This window comes from Curcuma longa, chromosome 11 (assembly GCF_044706935.1).
Source record: "Curcuma longa cultivar G26 ecotype Majalengka, Jawa Barat chromosome 11, ITB_CL_G26_1.1, whole genome shotgun sequence".
NCBI lineage: Eukaryota > Viridiplantae > Streptophyta > Magnoliopsida > Zingiberales > Zingiberaceae > Curcuma > Curcuma longa.
This window is the reverse complement of record NC_133871.1, coordinates 13,887,294-13,908,976: the sequence shown is the minus strand read 5'-3', so window position 1 is coordinate 13,908,976 and position 21,683 is coordinate 13,887,294. Positions and strand designations below refer to the sequence as shown.

Here is a 21,683-nt window from a genome sequence, read left to right as displayed (position 1 = left end):
AATTTTTAAACGTACACAAATTACCTGGCCAAGTTACGAAAGCACAATAGCAATAGGAAAGATGTAATCAAACCCTGGTTCAGTTCCGGTGATGTAAGTGTTTTCAGTATTGTTTTTTCTTGATAGAGTAGTTTGAAACTGTGTTAAGACTGGAATAATGGTGCTGAAGATTCAATATTTTCCACATATTAATTCCACTGTAAGATAGACTAATTTACAAGCATGGTTAGGGAATTCAACAAAAATCCAAAGTCAGAAGAACCTCAATTGGTGTGCACTAGAACAAAAATTTCTAAACTACAGGCAATTCTGTGGAAGTAACTTTGAAAAGAGACAGAAAGTGACTGCAATCACTTGTGTGACCTAATTATATTCAGATATGAAAACAATAAGTCTAGAATAGACAGTTTTCTTGACAGTGAATCCAGAAATCAACTTGAATGACAACCATGTAAAAGTGGTAAACTTGAAGCTGATAAATGGAATTTAAAAAAAAAATCAACGGTTTATTGATTTAGTTTCGATTTGCAGACCAGGTAAAATTATCAATTTTGATTTTATTCTAATGATTTTTATGAATATTCTAGGATGAACTTTCAGTGAAGGTATTGCTACAGCATGGATTGGTAAAGCACTATAATTATATATACACACAAAGTTCACAAATATGGCCATGAACGCAAACAAAGAAATAATCACATTGCACAGTATTTAAAATTTTGAAGCAATATTGCAGTTTAATTCTTGTAATTGTTGAAAGAAAAGTCATATTTTTTCCTTTTTTTTTTTACAGTCAACCTGAAGATTAATTAATTCTAAATGGCCAACACCACAAAATTGGTATACGGTGCAGAGAATGAGAAGGTATCTAAATATAAACATCAGATTCATTCACCAAAACTTCTTTCTAACCCACAAGAGAAGCATGACTACTCCAAGAACAATGGCAACGGGAGCCCATTTTCTAATAAAAGCCTGTAAAGGAGTAGAGGATATAAATTAATTGGATGAAGAAAATGGAATGTAAACAGACTTGAAGTCACAGAAAAAAAAAATTTAAAGATGCACTTCGCCTATGACATGATCCTTGCTCACAAAGAAAGAAAACTGATAAAACAATATGCATAAATGGAGCTTTATATGTAATTGTGCGAGTCTTTCCTTTCTTTCTCTAAACTTGAGGCGACAAGTATATTGAGATGAGACTATTAGACACATTGGCCAACCAGAGCAACTTCTGGTCAAGAAAACAAGTGCTAATTACATTTTCCTCATGGATTTAGATTTATGTGAAATTTAATTGCTGGGAAGCCATACTTTGGGGTCTGTTATGCCATTACTGCAACCAAAACATGAAGGTTTTATTTCCTCTGAGAGATAGAAATAGGGGAGGGGAAAACTAGGAAGGGAAAAGATTTTTATTTATTATCTTGGAAGAGGCAGAAGAAGGGAGGCAAAGCTTCTTTTCCTTTCCTTCAAATTGCTTCAACCCGATTTGGGCGGAAAACAGTGGAACTCAGTTATAACCAGCTACTTAAGATTCAAAAAATCAATTATATCTTTTCCACTTTCATTCCTTACAAAATAGTGGAGGAAAAAACAAGGATTTAAATCTAATTCCGTGCCAGTTAGCATGAGAGGAACTTACCGTTCCACCCATTGACTAATACACAACACATGATACACCCAGTACAAGTAAGGGAGAGTCGCGAACGCCTTCTTCAGTCCCACAAGCTGGCATCAGAGTCATAATGAGAGGCATGATAGAGAATTGAGGAAGGCAAAGATCTTCCTCGGTTACATGAGCTGCCACCAGATTCAAAAGCCTTGCTTTGCAAGACAAGCAACAACGAGGATTCAGCAAGGTGCATCCATGAGATAGGGTTCTGCAATGAGGTCATCACCCACATTACTTCTTCCCTCAATTCTTCCTCCTAATTGGTGTCGGTTGGCACCATTTCAATACACCATCGGCACCACTGAGGACTAATACTCTAGCTCAGATGGAGATTTTAAAGCTTGGAAAGAATTATATCATGGAATGGTCATCCATTTTTGTGTTATTTACCTTCCACTACCCCACACCCTTCTAGTTATGCATCAAGTAAACCAAGCCTCAGTGACATTTTCAGATGCAAGACATACAGGAATACAAGGGGCAGCTTGGTGCACGAAGCTTCCGTCATGTAGGGTCTCAAGAAAGGATCTATTATATGCAGTATTACCTAGCTTTACAAGAGGTTGCTTCCAAGACTCGAACTCGTGACCTCTTGGTCACACGGAAGCAACTATACTATTGTGTCAAGGCTCCCCTTCGCATACAGGAATACAAGGGCGCTGTTAAAAATTGCACTTGTGGAATATCAATGTTTGTCAAGTACCGTGTGAGGCATCAAGTTCGGAAGCAACCCCAGCTAAAATAGTTTTGTAATGAATAGAAACTATTGTTTGAGATAAGCTATCAATCTTAACTACATTGTGATTGTTATCAGGAAAAGGTCAAGACAAAATTCCACTTTTAGCGTTGGAGCAAGAAACATTTTGAGGCTTGCATCTAGTACTTATATAAAGTTATAATTCAAAGGCATAATGACCAAACAAATAAAATGAGAAACAGATCTAAGTAAAATGTTTAGCAAATTTTTACCTGTCGATTTAGATCTTTTGCCTTGTCAGCATAGATTCGAGACTCAGATGTTAACCTACTTGATAATTCACTGACCTCTGCAAAGATTCCATATTTGTTAGGATGCAAGTAGAAAACCTTTTCTAAGTGTTCTTTTCCCAAATTATAACATTCTTTAACTTGAAGTACATATTGCTTGAAATGGGGAAAAGAAGTAAACAAAAATGATAAATTTGTGTAAAAACAAGGTGAAAAGTTCAGATTCGATTGGTCCATTACAGATTGGAAAAGAGAGACTTTTTTAAAGTTCAGAAATTGACAAATTGTTTGATGAGTACTCATTTTATTTGTAACAACATCTTTCACTAATTAATTTCTCTCAAGTACATTACATATGTAATGAAACAGTTGAGTTACAAAACATACGGTCTAATTTTTCGCCAACACCAAGAACCTCCTGCACGTTCCGAGTCATTATTTGGTGGACTTCATACAGTTCATCATTCAACTTAGCAATATTTCTCTGTGTTCGAGTGTCCAGATAGAGCTTCTTAGTCTTCTGTATGAAAGTGTCTACATCCAGCAAGCAATAAACGTTTAAGTTGGAATGTAGTTAGGAAAATACACTGATGATTGCTGTAGATGAATACTGTACCAAATTTGATAAAAGCATAAGGTCTTGCAGCAGTTTCAATCTGATTCCCATTGACCCTTTCAAACTCATTCTTGAGGTCTTCCAAGTATTGGAAAGCAAGCTTCTTGGGGTAAGAACGATCACACATTGTAAGATAGCAAACACGGCCCTCAATAATGTAGCTAAGTGAATGAGTTAAAGAGAAATGTAGAAGAATGTATCACATTTGAGATATGGCCACATAATAACAGCTAATAAAAGCAAACAAAATAATTACTTACTTAACATAATCAAATATCTTTTATAACATCAGAAGCTGCTAAATACTAGCAAAAGTGTTAATGGCTTTTGTTTTAACAAGTGAAACAAAATAAAATTAGCTGCAATGATGTATCCAATTGGTGGTGATCTATTGCATACATCACAAAGGACAGAGTCATATTGTCAACAACAACAAGCTTTAACATGCAAACTATTTCAAGTTGGATAGGCTCGTCAACAGGTACTACTTGCAAGAAGTAATGAGTCAAATGTCTCCTAAACAAGATTCCATCAAGAAAAGAAATGTACACCTTCTACTAATGAAGGCCCATGAATAATGTTAAATACAGAAAACTAGAAACTATACAAGAGCTCATTGTAAGAACTATGCCCCCTGATGATTTCCATTACCTATGAACTGCTTCACAAGATTCTAAAGACAAATGCTTTTATCACTTGCTAGATATCAGGAATACTGAGAAAATAACCACTAGTGAATTAGGATACTGGAAGAAATATGGACCAGTCTCAATTGACATCCTAGAAGCCTCATAGTGACCTCTTGAGAGATTCTTAAATAAAATCTTCGCTTGTTGTTTGTAAAAATCAGCATCTTTCTGGTCACGACCATCATCTAATCCTTCCGCTAAAGGTAGGCCATCAGTAACACGTGCTATCATTGTCAATTTCACCATCTTAACCCTGGAGAATAGGAAGCAAAGAAGCTAAACAAAATGACCTTCAAAGCTACCAGGCCATCTAGAAGAGAAAAATGAGATACAAGTATCTCTTGAAAATTCAGAATGAGAAAAAAGAAGAGAGCAAAACAGTTCCACTCTAGATAACCAACTGCTTAATAGGGTGCGGGTGCACTTGAACTTCTCCAAGACAAAACTTGAAAAAGTTAAAATCTACAGCAAGATATTAAAATACAATTCCAAGCAGTAGGCAATAGACCCATTTCCTAGCGCCTAGGAGGTAGGCAAGGCCTAAAGAGCCAACATTAAAAAATTTAGAGGTAGCTGACCTGAGCTAGATTATGTTCAATCTTGTTCATCTACTTAAAGAGCTCACCATCCGACCAAAGGAACTCGCATCAACAAAGCGTCGTTCGTTCACAATAGTTTTACACGACCCATGTCTGACAGGCATTTAGAAATCAAACAAGGGTAAGGTTATGCGTATACTTTGTTAACTTTAGGTGGAAATTTGAACTTGGAGATCGTCCTGTAAAAAATTGCAGCCCACTAAAATCTGTATGCATGTTTCTATCAATCTACCACGCAGCAAATTCAACGTAAAGCAGTTTTATGAACACGGACATTTGATTATCGTAATTGTTATGGTCCAATTCACGAGACCTAACCACAAAGAAATCATCCTAATCCAAGTTTGCAGGAACGTTCAATTGCAAATCCAGATAGGCCAAATTAAACAACGGAATCAGCCGATACAATTTGCGCCGAGAAATCGGACTGCCGCCTGAAGCCCGCCGCAAACTAGTCCAAAAACCTCAGGACGCTTAACCTCGCTCGCTGTCAGGTACCCAATTCATTAACACGCAATCTGGAGAAACAGTATCTAGATACGATCTAAATCTAAAACCAGCGCCAGAACGAAGAAAAGAAAAGACGAAACCAGAGAAAGGAGAAAGCACCAGCGGAGGAGCGCGACTGTACTGCGAGGCGGAAGCTCGGCGAAGCGATCGCTCCAAGAGACCAAAGATCGATCGATCGATTGACGGAGAAGTGAAAGGGGCAGAAGGGAGGAAGACGAAGGAAATTAAACAGTCGCGGCAGGAATAAGAAATTGCATTAAATTATTATATTGCATATTTACAAAAATATCATATATATATATATATATATATATATAGTAGAAAAAAGTTTACATTACAATTTATTTTAAAGAAAAGTAAAAAAAAAAAGAAGATTACATTAAATTAAACCAAGTAATCTCTGATTCAAGACGACGGCAGAAACCAAATAGGTGGAGAATATAATACAGTTTCTTCATATGGAAATGGCGAGCACCATCTCTCAAGTCTTTCTTCTTCCAAATCAAATAGACCAAAATCAGGAATTGGTTTATTCACACGAGCATTAGAGAGTAGTCCTTCCCACGTGTCGGTGAAGTAGATACAATTTGCTCTTGTCTTATGTTAAAATCTAAGTCGACAATTGCGACCCAACCGACATTAGAACCGGCATAACGCATGCCATAGAGCGGAGGCACCGGAGAATATTTTAAGAAATTGGAACAGGGCTCATTGTTTGAGGGCAAAGATAAAAGGTACATGGGCTGTTAATTTGCTCAGAAGGAAGAAGAAGCCAAGGACATGGAGAAACAATACAAGGAAGAGCCGAGCACCAAGATTTGCATACCGTACGAAATACAATTTGATGTGGAAATTCTAAATTTTCTCCGAGTTTTGTAAGAAGATCGAGCGGAAGCAAAGACCAATCTCGAACATCATCACCCATCTTAGAGTTTGATTGAACCTCTGATCACTCGGAGAAGAATTATCAATTCTCCCCTGCCCAAGGAAAAGAAAACTATATGAAACTTTTATCCACTCAATCGTATCCTAACCCTTTTTATAGATTTATGTTATAATAAATCTATATATAAAAATTCTACTTTTCCCAATAAAAACTTTAACAGATATTTTTTAAAAAAAAATTGACAATTAATCTTTTGAAAAGGTGTTCACATATTTTGGAAATATAAAAACCAGAAAAGTTATTTTTTAAAAATTTTGATACAATATTATAAAAATGAATGGAACAATTATAAATAGAATTAAAATATTTAAGAGTAAATCTATATATATAAATTCTACTTTTCCCAATAAAAACTTTAACAGATATTTTTTTAAAAAAAATGACAATTAATCCTTTGAAAAGGTGTTCACATATTTTGGAAATATAAAAACCAGAAAAGTTATTTTTTAAAAATTTTGATACAATATTATAAAAATGAATGGAACAATTATAAATAGAATTAAAATATTTAAGAGCATGAATTCAATTCCATCGAATAAAAAAGTAAGATTTTTTTTTTATCCTATCAATTTGTTTCCTTATTCATATTATATATTCTTCCTCTTTTTCTTTCTACTGTGATATATATAATTCATCTATGATTTTTTTATATTACTGATCATATAAAAGAACATTATAAAAGGAATCACCTTTTCTACTGCGATTATATTCTTCCTCTTTTTTTATTGATAAAAGGAATCAAATTATCAAAACAAAAGTATGAATTATGAACATTATTAATTATCAAATAGGTTATTTTAAAATGAAAGTGTCAACATTATCATATTAATAAATTTTTATAAAAATTCAAATATTATAATTAAGTATATCCAAAACTAATTTAGGATATTTGTAATAAATTAAGTATATATATATATATATAAACAATATTTGTTTTGTATTAAATTAATTTATCATGAGTTTTATATTTAATTTTTTTAAAAAATATATAAAATTTAATATTGAACTTTATATTTTTTACGAATTTAAAATTTTCCAAAAGGTGCCCTAATAAATAGTTTCGATCAAAAAGTGTATTTTTAATATATTTTGTGATTAATGTATTACTCTTTGAAGCTATTTTTTTTCATAATGAACTGGATTTTATAAAAAAAAATATTTATAGTTATGCTCAATTCGATTCTTGGATGTTAAATGTAAATCATTATAGTGGCATTGGTTTCTCATGTGGCTCAATACTGTGTTTTTCTCTAAATTGCTATATGGTATCATAGCAGTAGTACTCTGAATGCTCTTTACTTGCAGATTTGATTGTCTTCTGTTTCTTGTTTCCTTAGAAACTGAAATTCTGATGCATCATGCTTTGTAGTTGGTAATAAAAAGTCCAAGTAGTTAAACTACATACTGCAGGTATATCCTCTCTGAGCTGGTGTCCCACGCCATGCAATTATCAAGAAGCTTGCTGGGAAGAGACATCAAAAATAGATGATTTCGTATCAGTTTTATCAAAATTATGCAGGGGTGCACGGGTGCCTTTAGAATATGTGAGCCATGTGGACCGCCACCGTAACAAGGTGTTGTTTGTCTTCTTGTCCACTTTGCCAGATAGTTATTTCACTTCTTTGGATTTTCATGTGTGCCATTAACACTTGGATTACCTCAAGCCAAAACTATTCTGGTTTTAAATACATAGTCACAGTTCTCTCAAGCAACAATCCTTTTAATTAGTTTTATTTATGTATTTATTTTTACTTATAACATCAAGAATTTACCAATGACAATGGAGACTAGTGTTATGTTGCCTTTTCATTACATGTTTGACAGGATAACATGTTTTTTTTCACTCTGTGCAATTGTTTTCCATAAACCCAACATTATTGTTAATCTTGCTTGATTGTTTTCTATAAACCCAACATTACCATTAATCTTTCTTTGTTTTACTCATCTGTTCAATCTTTTTATACTGGGTTTGTCAAATTTTGCCTGCAGTCAGTTTTGATTACAATTGATCGTCATGAATGGTATGCCCCTCCACAACTATATGTCTGTGACGATAGCATAGGGCTATGGGTGGCTAGACCAGCTGTAGCAGCTGACTCTACCATATCTTCTTCAACTATTGACTGGGGTAGAATAAGCACAGCCCTTATGGAAACACCAGTTATTGGCGAGAGACGATTGGAAGCTGATCATCAGAACAACAATGAGAACTGGGAGGATAGGTGTAACAGAGTGCAGACTGATGATGAGAACATTGTTGATGATTCAATTTCTGGGGATGGTTCCTTTCGTGACAAAAAGAGGCAACGAATAGAGGAAGATTCAATAGTAGAAGGAAGAGTATTCTCCGATGGATCTTTGGATGATATTAAAGATCCGAACTTGGAGCATCAACCCAACTTGGAAAATACCGAGGTTTTGCATCATCAGGTAGCAGTTCGAACAAATGCATCAATTGCAGAACAAGTGATAGAGCCCACTCTCGTAATGTTTGAGGTAGGGAAGAGCTTTCTAATTTCAGTGGGTTTATGAAAATTACAGTAGTATGGCCATCTGATTGAGCATTTACTTTTGAAAAATTCTTATGCAGCAGCTATTGTTGATATTTGGTTCTTAGTTTTGCTTATTTATCTATTCTATTGCTCCCTTTTAACAGTGATGCTTCACTATTGTTGGTTTATCCTATAAAGGCATCATGCTTCAAATGTTATGGATGCTTAGAGCAGCATTTGCCAGTCTTTCATGGAAAAAATATAATTTGATAATAGAAGACTCAAGACTGACATATGCTGCTTAAAATATATAACTTAAAGACTGTACAGTTTGTCTTTATTTCACACTATATTTTCAATGGAAAATGCAAAAGTCATTGAGTTTGCTTTAGTTTCCTTGTAGTTTCTCATGAGTTGGATAACTATAATGGCTATGTAATGGGCTTGAATAACTATAGTGGTTATACATTTTTGCTAGAAGTATATATTAATTGGCTAATAACACTAGGGAACATGTGAAGACAGGCAGCTGTTTTCTAAATATTCAGTTACAAACAGGTAGTATACCTGTGTGTTGGGGCTAGAAATGAAGTGCAAATATTTTGATAAAAAATAGTGAGCAAATTGTTGCTGAAATGACTGATGTGATAAGTTACTTTTTGCTGCTGTTTCAACTGGATATCAACACTATAAATTGGTGCAGCTTTACTAGTCAATATGAATATAGGTGAGAACAAGTCTTGAATATTTAACTAAGATGTATCTTGATATACTTAAGTTGTTGCAGATAAGCTTATAAAACTGTGTTAGTATTGAGATATTCTGTCTAGCTTTATTAGTATTATGGTTTGAAATTTTAGCTTTTTGCATCAGATAATTTTAGAAAAGTATTTGCCTTTTATTTCTCTACTTTTATGGATGCTTGATAAAAAAAAAGAGAAGTAGCAATTTATGGTGATATAACCCTCTTGTCTCATTTTTCATACTCCAAGAGGCTTCCAATCTATTTTATTTAATTTATTTGAGTTACTTTTTTTAGATTTAACATTATCACTCTTGCATTAAAATATTGATTATTCTTTTAAACGGCTTTTCTCTTAATCTGTGGATCCATTGTTACCATGATTTGAAATTGCTATTAGTTACATGTAAGCTGCATTATAGTTATTGGTTTGTATTTATACAATATACTTATTCTTGCAAATTTGTTCAATTATATCAACACTTGCAGGTTCATGTACCACAATCATGTATGATTGATGGTGTCCATTCTCAACATTTTTTGGGGACAGGAGTTATTGTACATCATTCAGAAACCATGGGTTTAGCCGCTGTTGACAAGAATACAGTTGCTGTATCTGTCTCTGATGTAATGCTGTCATTCGCTGCATATCCTATGGAAATTCCCGGAGAGGTAAGGGTATCATTGATTATTTGAAATGTAGGTCAGTTTGCTGATGCTGCAATTGCACTTACAGAATTTCCTTAGGTTGTTTTCTGCACCCTGTTCACAATTATGCTCTTGTTGCTTATGATCCTTCTGCTCTGGGGGTTGGTGCTTCCAGTGTTCGTGCAGCTGAACTTCTTCCTGGTTAGTTTATTTTGAGGGCATATCTTGTTCTAGTAAAAATATTATGTAATATTCTCTTGCACAACCTATGTTTATTATTGGCATAAAATCAGATTAAAAAATTAATGTTATGTGACATTCTATTTCTCGTTCTTGATGAGAATATTATGGGAGTTGACTGTCTCTTTATCGTATGAATAAATCAAGGTAATTTATAGACTTGGTTGCATTGCTATGAAGTAAGTCTGGAACATGCATAAAGAGAGTATTAATGATTAAAATCATTTCTCTCACTTTCCCCATTCTCTGTGATGGAGTACTCTTGTGCCAGCAGTTTGTTTATTGTAAGTGTATTGATTAAAGGGTGTATAAACCAGGTAAGTGATGCCTGCTCATTAAAGATTGGCAGGATTTGGATTAATGAAGAAATTATACAAATTCAGACTAAATAGCAACACAGAAATCATTCATAATCAACAAATTAAAACTTAGATTCAACCAATTTTATCTAATACTTTGTGTTTAGAGCTTGCTATGTGCTCATCAATATGGTAAACTTGAGTCTTTACACGCATTTGTCTGTGGTCATCTTTCACTCACTTTGCTCACATCCCACTCAATTCAGTAGATAGGCCTTTGGTAGATTATTGGTCTAGATCACATGGTTAACACATAAATTGGTTTTATCAATGATATAATGCCATATTTTTCTAGCTGTGATAGACAACATAAATCTCTCCCCCCCCTCCTCCTTCATTCCCTTCATCTTTCCCTTCTTTTTCTTTACTTTTCCCTTTTCCTTTTCCCTTTTCCCTAGGAATTTTTTTCCACCTTGAATTTCTTTCCTTCTTCAATCCACACCTTGGAGTAAACAGAGCAAAGATAGCTCTCAATTTGTTGGGCCTATTGAAAATTATAATTTATTTTTAATTCAATTACTAGTTAGTATAGTTTTATTAAAAATAGAAAAGTTAAGATTAAATGTGTAGAAGCCATCTAAATTCATCTCAATATGCTTTAGCACATATAAAAATGTATTGGCCATTTGTATGATGTAGTATGAAAAATTTTAATTCAACTATCTAATTGCTAGCTATTGTTTTATAAATAAATAAACTAAGTAAAAGGGTATTATAGGAATAAAATCAATCTAAATTTATGACCACATAGTTAAATGCATGCTAAAGTGTTTTGAGTGTCATCATAAAATGATGTCAAATTTACCATTCTAACCGGGGACCAAAATTGTGGCATGGAATGATCCTCTATACTTTACCCACCTGTACTTAGCTTCATAGTCTTCTCTTTTTCTTCTTCATCTACTTCCTCCATTCCAATTCATCACCAATTTCATGTATCAAAACTCAGGCACGGTATGAAATTCCAACATGCAACAAGATTTTAAACCTTGTATTTGTAACAAGCTAGGTCTTTATAATGTTTTTTGAACTGTTTGAGAGGGAGGCTTAGGTACCTACTTTCAAAATAGATTGAAATCTATTTACAAATATCCAAATACATACTGATGTATATATAAGATGATAATGAGATAATATACATATAGAAAAGAGACTACCTAGGAGATTAGCGCTAATATATCTAGGAGATTACCCTAATATGTATATGTATTTTTCAAATTCAACAGTAATGTTTTACTAGCCCATATTTTTTTTCTAACTTCTGAACTTTTGTGCTTGAGAATTGATATGCCAAAAGAATTCGTCTTATAGTTGATAAACTCAGCATTGTACTTTGACATGGTTACTGTTTATTAATAGGTTTGTACTGGAGAAACACCTAGGCTGACGGATTATGATTTGGTGATCAGTAATGAGAATGATGGTGGTTACATATACAAATAGCTGCAACAAAAGGGTTATTTATCAAATAGCATTTTGACCCAGCTAATCTATATTTTGGTTCCTTCTCAATCTGCTGAAGTCTAGCTTTGAACATCACTGTGGAGTGTAACATAGTATTTTTTTTAGAAAAAAAGGGAAACCACAAAATTTGTTGGCCTATATTTCATGCCAAGTGACTAAGTCTTCAGTCATTGAGATGTAACTTAGAAACGTAGTGAGTGAAATCCATTCAGTTGAAGAGTGAGCCATTTAGTGTAAGGATGTAGGATCCCACATCTCCACAATGGCATGGCCCACTTTGATGGTTTTGTTCTTAGGCTCTCCCCAAAAAGGCCTCATTCCAATGGAGAACGATCTTTCCCCATGTGTTTTAGATGTGAGACTATGTTTGCACCCTTGCAACCCAACAATAAACAAAGGACCACTGGAAGCTTACCATTTCTCATGGTCCGGCTGCCATTTCTCATGGTCCGGCTGCCATGTCCCTCATGGTCCGGCTGCCATGTCCCTCATGGTCCGAGCCTCCCCTACTTCCTTTGTTTTCTCCGAGGGTCTCCACATGGTTAGATCTGGATCATGGCTCATCCGGCGGTTAGTCTGGTGAAGAGCGGCCTCGCTCTGATACCAATTGTAGGGTCTAAAGAATGTCCACATCTCCACAATGGCATGATATTGTCCACTTTGGGCCTAAGCTCTCATGGTTTTGTTCTTGGGCTCTCCCCAAAAGGCCTCATTCCAATGGAGATACTTTCCATCCTTTTAAACCCATGATCTTTCCCATGTGTTTTAGATGTGGGACTATGTTTGCTTGCAACCCAACAGATGTTTCCACTTAATAGTTGTTAGGCTGGTATTTGCTTACTCTACAAATTAGATGAGGAAATAAGCAATTCCACTTAATAGTTTTATAGAGGTTGTATCACCCTTTTCATATATAGCTTATCTTTTTGATGATTTCTGTTTACAGAGCCTGCTTTACAGAGAGGAGATTCTGTATATCTTGTGGGATTAAGTAGAAGTCTACAAGCAACATCGAGGAAATCTATCGTTACCAATCCATGTGCTGCTCTAAATATTGGTTCAGCTTAGCCCACGGTCTCGTTCAACTAATATCAAAATGTATTGAGCTTGATACTGGTACTTTCATTGCAATTGTCATATCTCTGAAAGCCTTTTATAAAACGTGTACTTCTATTTGCTGACTCTTTTGGCTTCAGATTTTTGGTAGTACCTTTTCTGGCGTGCTTACCAATGAACATGGAATGGTTCAAGCACTATGGGCAAGCTTTTCTACTCAGGTATTCACAACTTGGATAACTGTAAATACTTTCTTTTTTACATGTTTGTGAGAACAACATTTCATTATCCATGGTGCAGCTGAAATATGGTTGTAACTCTTTGGAAGATCATCAATTTGTTAGAGGCATACCCATCTATGCAATTGGTCAAGTTCTTGAGAGTCTTAGGCAGTCACCAGGTCCACTTCTTCTCATCAATGGTGTAAGAGACCAATGCCATCTCTTAGAATTCTGGAAGTGGAGCTTTTTCCCTACATTGCTTTCAAAGGCTAGAAATTTTGGTCTGAGTGACAGATGGGTACAGGTAATTGATTTACTCGTTTCTTGAATGTTCTTCAATTCTTACAAATGAGAATTCAATTCCACTGCATTCATATAATATAAGATGAGTTTAATGAATTAGATATCTTAGATAAAGTTTGTCAACGTAAATATTTGGGGATCATATTTTTGGTCTTTTTATGGTCTTTCTGTCTGTTTATTTTTTGGGTGCCATTTGTTTTTTAATCCATCATATCTTCAATAAATGAATTCAATTTGTTTAACTAAATTATCTCCAGATTCATCTTTGGAAATAACCTATTTTCTTATTTTATTGACTCAAGGATACCTCTAAGAGCTTGCAGGTAATGATTATTTTATTTCTCTTAGTTCTGCACATCCTTCTCCACATCCTTATGTCTTCTATACTCTTATTGATGTTGTTTCATTTACATGTATATATTGCTTGGCAGTAATCTAATTCACAAGTTAATAAGGCTTCAACAGTTTTCATTTCTTCTTTTCAACTATACATTTTAGTAACATGTGTTAAGCATGTTTGTTGTAATCTATAAAATGGCATGCATTGTGAGCAGTATCTAATTATATGACAATGTTAACTTATGTCTAGGTTTAAATAAATAAACTGAGTTTTTATATACTATTTAGAACGTTAACTGATAATTCCATTCAAATTTACATACTGTATCCAGTATGCTGTAACCTCTGTGATATGATAGTATATTTTTTTTATTACACTGCACTGTAAGCACTGAATAAAGACTAAAACTTAGAACTTTGTATTTGTTGTAACATTGTAAATATGCTTGCAATCCTTGGTAGGGGAGCAAGGCAACCTTGCAAAAGTACCTTTAATTCTTCATATTTACAGCTTGGTTGAAGATTGGTAATAGAGCATAATGGACTGTGTTAACTTGCCTAAAATCTAATAAACATGCTTATTAATTTTTATGTTCCCTAGCGATAGTTTTATTCAGTTCAGAAGTTACAATTGTCAATCTTGTATCTAAGGGCACGACTTGACTTAATTCTGTAGTTTGAGTATGTATTTCTATTGTTTCAGGTCCTTGCCAAAAAGGATCCTATTAGAAGGCAGGTCCTACGTGTAAAAGGTTGTTTAGCAGGATCAAAGGCTGAAGGCCTGCTAGAGCAAGGGGACATGATTCTAGCAATCAATAAAGAACCAATCACATGCTTTCTAAAACACCATAGAAAATGCTTGCAGGGAGCTAGACAAAAGTGACAACGATGTGGAGAACTTAAAATGACTATTTTATGTCAGGTAGAGACGGGTTATTTGATTCAGAATATCTGGAGGAAAACTTGGTGTTTATGTTTTCTATTGATACAGGGTCAAGAAAGAGAGATTATTGTCGGGAACTGACATAAGGGATGGCAATGGAACAACTCGCATGGTGAATTGGTGTGGATGCATAATTCAGGATCCACATTCAGCGTTCGTTAGTCGGTTTTCTTCCTGAAGAAGGGCATGGTGTATATGTAGCAAGGTGGAGAAAACCAGCACTTTTTCAGCTACTAGGTTCTTGTTTACGGTTTATACTTATGCGACAGGATGACATTTAGCCAGTCGATAGGTAATGAAATTACGTGATCCGTCATAAAAATTAATTTATAGTTATTTTGTTCTCATCTCCCTTTGGGTTTCATGTAAAAACTTCATGCCCCTTATCAGCTATCCATGACTCTGTGACTTCAACTAAATGCCTTAGGAGAAATAGTAAACTATTTGTTCTCGAGAGAAAAGTCTTACGATTTTAAGTGTAAATGGGGTATTTCTAGACTATTGAAACCATGATACCAACTTGCATATTTCATTTTTATGCTTAATTAGTTGAAGATAATAGTGAGGGCTCATTTTTTGCTCTTGAAATCGTATTCTGTATTTATCGAAAATGTTTTGGTAACGCATCCCTGCTGAGGGTTGGGATGAGCAATCCCTCAGAAGCGCACCCATTTTCTTGTTCTCAAGGACCTTTAACTGTTATTTGCATGAACATTCCACTCTCTTCTGGCACCCTTGCTTTTTCTCAAAAATTTTATGCTTCTGAAACAACATAAAACTCTAATGTGTTATTGCACTTTGGTAAACGATTGTTTTTCTTTTTTTCAGAAAGTGCCATGGAAGTCCAGTTCATAGATATGGTCTTCACGCCCTGCAATGGATTAGTTGAGGTAAATGGGAAACCAACACCAGACCTAGAAGCTTTTCTAGAAGTGGTAAAGGTACGCCTTATCATGCCCATCTTGCTTCTGTTTGACGTGTTTAAGATCTATAAGATTGTTTTTTTGTATCAAAAACACAGAGGCTGGAGCATGGGGAATTTGTGAGAGTGAGGACGGTACATTTGAGTTGGGAAGCCACATGTGCTGACATTGAACAGGATCTTCACTACTGGCCAACTTGGGGTTAAATTTGATCCAGAAACGTCCATGTGGCGACGAAAAGTGATAAAAGCTTTGAGTAGCAGCCAAATATCAGGATCGAACACACCATCCAAGTTGTGAGACCCAATTCATGAACCTAGTCACCATTGGAAACATATTGTAGATATCCATGAATAAATTGATGTTTCTTTCTCTTGTTTGAAAGGGGTTATGAATCTAGAATATTCTTATCGTATTCTATTATTTAATTTATAGCGAAACAAGTTGAGAAGAAGTTGTCAATAATAGATTACCCAAAGAAATAGGTAAAAGAAATTTCCATCCAAGATTTAATAGCTGGTCCATTCTCATCCTGGGTAAAGTCCATCTTGTTGTGATAGAAATGAATATAAATGTACAAAGCTTTAGCTAATGTAACAAGGATATCAATTGTCATTCCAAAGACTCCATCACATGCAAAGACCTCCAACACAATTTTCTTCTTTAGTTTGAAGAAATCAAGTTGGTAGCGGCAGGGCCCTTTAAGCTTTGAGATACAAAATCCAAATGAATCAAATTTGCCACAGATGACTCATGATTCTCCATCTGGAGGTACATGTCCATTTCTATAAGTGTGATTATATCTTATTTTGAAGTACATAATGCAAGATTTGTCCCTAAATATGCAATAGTAAACTCCAAAGAGTTCCCAGCTGCACTTGTTAAGCCATTGTCTTCCCCGGCAATGTGTGGATTTGAAATAATTGCACTCAGTAGACATTTAGAAATTGTGGGAAAAGGCCTAAGGTGGAGATATGTACTGCATAAAGTTCTAGTGGTTAAGTTTATATGCTCCACAGTCAATGATTTAATACAAGTTCTTGAGATTAATTTTGTGATTATTATTTATGGACACTAATGAAGAAGTTAACCCAACTATCTATGATCTTTGGATCTATTGGACAAGTGACATTAGCTTTTTAGTTTCCAATTGAAACTAATGTTGTTGATTACTTATGAATTGCCTTTTGTTGATGATACTGTATTTTGGTTAGATTTTGCGGTCGCCTTGCCATGGTCATTTGTTGCTTGCTTGAGACCCACCATGGCAAAATTTTGAACCAAATTAGTTCTTCTTAAGCTATCATTTACTTGATGGAAAGATCATCACCACCTTCTCACATATTCATTGTTTGTTTACTTAATGGATGACATACAACTAACTTTGTCTAATTAATGTTTGATATTTCTTATTAGCTAATTATAGGGACTGGTAGGAATTTGAGTAACTCTGAAATAATACAATTATTTAAGGGCGAGAAGGTATTCTTCTTGTTGGTGCATTGATGAAAATTAAAATGATGAGAAATATTTTTCATGTTTTGAGTTTGAATGGAAGACCAAATAAAGAAATATCTTGCATGCTATCACACGAAATGGGTTAGACCGTTTCCTAGCCATCATCTAGGTAGGATAATTGGTGATTTGCTTGTTGAGGTTAGCTAAACCACAATTAAAGTCAAGATTAACAACTTGCCACGACAAAAAATTTAAGGATCGCTAAGTGTCACTTGTCAAAATAAATTTGAGATTACAACCCAGTTGAGCGTAATTAATGCCCCTCTTAACTCTCGCTAGCCAACAAACACTGTGAGACTGGCATATGAAAATTTGACTTTGAGATAATGATGATTAATATAGGGAGAGTTTGAAAATTTTAATTATAATGTTGGATTATCTATCACGATTCATTTATATTTTTTGATTTACTTTGATAGTTGGTAGAAATTTTTATAAAATTTATCTATGCTTTTCGATTTATCTTAGTAGCTATAAAAAAATTTTATCTCTTCCGGATTAATCGGATAGTAAGAGTTGTAGATCTAGTTTATAAAAAAATAATAGTAAAGATTTTTTTATAATTTAAGTGTTTGAATTTTATTTGATTAATTTTGAAAATAAATAAATTTTTAAAATTTATTTATATATTTAAAAATTAATTTTTAAAATATTAATCTCATTTAAAATTTAAATTTATATCCTCTTACTTCAGTAAAAAAATGGAATTCGTTACCTAACGGCTTCACATAGTCAGTTTCATGATCATCTATGAAGAGATAAATCGAAAAGTTGTAGTTGACATGACGGAGGAGGATATTATCTCAGCTTTGTCGAGATTCAATTTTTGCTTATTTCAACCATTCTATTCTATCGTAATCAACTCAATTATATCCCGAGCAAATCTATATCCTCTTATATAACAAGGACATTTTAGTTGATTAATAATTCATGCTCTTCAAAAATAAGTATGTCCATTGTTTGGCAAAATAGCCCTTGAAGAAGTCTCTCTCTCCTTTTGGTCTTCATCTAACTGAAAACAACCCTCCAACTCCCACGGGCGGGGTCAGCTGGTCAGGACGTGGTTGCTTGCAGAATGAGGTGAGTGGTTCGAAGGTCTAAGCATTTGCGATAACATCAATCTCTGTCCTGTTCAAAGCCTTCGGCCACCACGTTTTTTTTTCGCAGAACTTTATTAGTTCTTTGAACCGACTTGACCGGTGGAATAAACCCGGTTCAGTTTCTGAACCGCTCCTCAATTTCTCCGCCGCCCGTCTTCCTCTTCGCTTCTATAAAACCGTGCCACAGGCGAGCCACCACTTGCACCACCGCCGGAATGGGTCTCCGGTTCCTCGACGCCGTCGCCACCCTCGTGTTACGTGCAGCGAGGAGACTTTCTGGCTGCCAGCGCGACGTCGTCTCCCCCTCCGGCCGTCGCCGCCGCCGCCGCCGCCGTCGCGAGAAGAGGGAGGCGGTGGAATTGGAGCTGCTCAGGCGACGCAGTCGGAGTCGAAGAGGACGGAAGCGTGTGGCGAGGACGATTCTGATGGGAGAGAAGTGCAAGCCGCTGGACTTCCCCGGAGTCATCTACTACGACGCGGGCGGCCGACGGCTGTCGGAGGTGCCCACACCGCGCTCGCCCATGAGGAGCCCGTTTCCGTCCTACACCGCCAGGAGTCCGGTCACCGCCGGTTACAGTAATTAGTTCGCTGTGTTCCTCTGCTTCAGTCTCTGTTTTGTGGTTGATAATTACTGTTTATCATATATTTTTAAATTTATTGTTTATATATTAATTATAATTTATAAATACTATCAACGTAATATAATTTTGAACCTTTTAAACAATCAAAGCATCTTAACTAAAAAATAAATACACTATTAAAAAATAAATAAGAAAAAAATATACCCTTTTTAGCAAATGTGATTAAGCTCACCTCAGCTCACACTCTTTAAATCCTAAAATCTAATTAAATCCTAAACTTTAAATATACCCTTTAAGAAAATTATATATTACATTTTATTTGATATAAAATTTTAAATGTATATTTTTAATAAAAAAATAGGCAATGTATCTTTATTAGACTATTTACAATTTTTTTCTGCAACTAAAGGTGGAATCCGTCACCTTAGCGGTCCCACGGTTGGTCCTATGACCATCTGTGAGGAAGGTAAATCGAAAAATTATAATTAGTCACGACCCAGGAGGGCATTGCATGACTTCGTCAAAATTCGAACTCTTACCCTTTTCTTCAACTCTGTTGCGTCGTAACCAATTCAGTTATGCTCCTTAAATCACAATAATTTTATCATTACATCAAAACTTCCCTATTTTTTAATAAATTATTAAAATTTAAAATTATAAAATATAGATTAGTTATAATAAAAATTATGGTAGATTTACATTTACCTCTGTTTTGTTTTCTAAAAAAAGAATGGGAAGAATCACGTTGCTCTTGGGTAATTTTTGTGGATTTAAACAAAGTCAACGTGTTGCCTTTGTTTAAATCCACAAAAATTACCCAAGCAACGTGATTCTTCCCATTCTTTTTTTAGAAAACAAAACAGAGGTAAATGTAAATCTACCATAATTTTTCTATAACTAATCTATATTTATAATTTTAAATTTTAATAATTTATTAAAAAATAGGGAAGTTTTGATGTAATGATAAAATTATTGTGATTTAAGGAGCATAACTGAATTGGTTACGACGCAACAGAGTTGAAGAAAAGGGTAAGAGTTCGAATTTTGACGAGTCATGCAATACCCTCCTGGGTCGTGACTAATTATAATTTTTCGATTTACCTCCTCACAGATGGTCATAGGACCAACCGTGGGACCGCTAAGGTGACGGATTCCACCTTTAGTTGCAGAAAAAAAATTGTAAATAGTCTAATAAAGATACATTGCCTATTTTTTTATTAAAAATATACATTTAAAATTTTATATCAATCAAAATGTAATATATAATTTTCTTAAAGGGTATATTTAAAGTTTAGGATTTAGATTAGAGTTTAGGGTTTAAAGACTGTGAGCTGAGGTGAGCTTAATCAATATTTATTTTTCTATTTATTTTTTAATAGTGTATTTATTTTTTAGTTAAGATGCTTTGATTGTTTAAAAGGTTCAAAATTATATTACGTTGATAGTATTTATAAATTATAATTAATATATAAACAATAAATTTAAAAATATACGATAAACAGTAATTATCAACCACAAAACAGAGACTGAAGCAGAGGAACACAGCGAACTAATTACTGTAACCGGCGGTGACCGGACTCCTGGCGGTGTAGGACGGAAACGGGCTCCTCATGGGCGAGCGCGGTGTGGGCACCTCCGACAGCCGTCGGCCGCCCGCGTCGTAGTAGATGACTCCGGGGAAGTCCAGCGGCTTGCACTTCTCTCCCATCAGAATCGTCCTCCGCCACACGCTTCCGTCCTCTTCGACGCCGACTGCGTCGCCTGAGCAGCTCCAATTCCACCACTCCCTCTTCTCGCGACGGCGGGCGGCGGCGGCGACGGCCGGAGGGGGAGACGACGTCGCGCTGGCAGCCAGAAAGTCTCCTCGCTGCACGTAACACGAGGGTGGCGACGGCGTCGAGGAACCGGAGACCCATTCCGGCGGTGGTGCAAGTGGTGGCTCGCCTGTGGCACGGTTTTATAGAAGCGAAGAGGAAGACGGGCGGCGGAGAAATTGGAGGAGCGGTTTACTCCACCGAAACTGAACCGGGTTTATTCCACCGGTCAAGTCGGTTCAAAGAACTAATAAACGAAAAAAAATCTGGAGGGTTGTTTTTTCAGTTAGATGAAGACCAAAAGGAGAGAGAGACTTCTTCAAAGGGCTATTTTGCCAAACAATGGACATACTTATTTTTGAAGAGCATGAATTATTAATCAACTAAAATGTCCTTGTTATATAAGAGGATATAGATTTGCTTCGGGATATAATTGAGTTGATTACGATGGAATAAATTTATTGAAATGGATAAAGATTGAATCTCGACAAAACTAAGGTAATGTCCTTCACAATCATGATCAACTGCAACTTCTCGATTTATCTCCTTATAGATGATCGTGAAACTGACTATGTGAAGTCGTTAGGTAGTGGATTCCATTTTTTTACTGAAGTAAGAGGATATAGATTTAAATTTTAAATGAGATAAATATTTTAAAAATTAATTTTTAAATATATAAAAATAAATTTTAAAAATTTATTTATTTTCAAAATTAATCAAATAAAATTCAAACACTTAAATTATAAAAAAATCTTTACTATTATTTTTTTATAATCTAGATCTACAACTCTTACTATCCGATCCTAACTCGATTTAGCCTCATAGCTACTAAGATAAATCGAAAAGCATAGATAAATTTTATAAAAATTTCTACCAACTATCAAAGTAAATCAAAAAGTATAAATGAATCTTGAT

At 34.9% G+C, this 21,683-nt stretch overlaps 1 protein-coding gene and 3 pseudogenes across 1 annotated transcript; 2 read left to right on the top strand and 2 right to left on the bottom strand.

The window, feature by feature from the left end:
- Nucleotides 1-590: 590 nt before the first annotated feature.
- Nucleotides 591-5,305, bottom strand: LOC141841286 (25.3 kDa vesicle transport protein SEC22-1-like). The gene is made up of 6 exons (XM_074729432.1): nucleotides 5,179-5,305; nucleotides 4,029-4,223; nucleotides 3,282-3,442; nucleotides 3,053-3,199; nucleotides 2,648-2,724; nucleotides 591-975 (listed from the first exon to the last, which is right to left on the bottom strand). The coding sequence occupies exons 2-6, from the start codon at nucleotides 4,214-4,216 to the stop codon at nucleotides 892-894; spliced, it is 657 nt and encodes a 218-aa protein (XP_074585533.1). The 5' UTR covers nucleotides 4,217-4,223; nucleotides 5,179-5,305; the 3' UTR covers nucleotides 591-891.
- Nucleotides 5,306-5,817: 512 nt separating this feature from the next.
- LOC141837174 (protease Do-like 7) lies at nucleotides 5,818-16,055 on the top strand (annotated as a pseudogene).
- Nucleotides 16,056-18,588: 2,533 nt separating this feature from the next.
- Nucleotides 18,589-18,992, top strand: LOC141837049 (uncharacterized; annotated as a pseudogene).
- A 1,472-nt stretch (nucleotides 18,993-20,464) lies between these two features.
- LOC141836882 (uncharacterized) lies at nucleotides 20,465-20,870 on the bottom strand (annotated as a pseudogene).
- Nucleotides 20,871-21,683: the final 813 nt, after the last annotated feature.

What these genes read in the sequence shown, in the direction of transcription:
- LOC141841286 (XM_074729432.1), bottom strand. Translation starts at nt 4,216, where the DNA reads ATGGTGAAATTGACAATGATAGCACGTGTTACTGATGGCCTACCTTTA. An exon ending in ACTGGTCCATATTTCTTCCA is followed by an intron (nt 3,443 to 4,028) that starts GTATCCTAATTC and finishes TCATTCACTTAG; the next exon opens with CTACATTATTGAGGGCCGTG. An exon ending in CAAAAGATCTAAATCGACAG is followed by an intron (nt 976 to 2,647) that starts GTAAAAATTTGC and finishes ACTCCTTTACAG; the next exon opens with GCTTTTATTAGAAAATGGGC.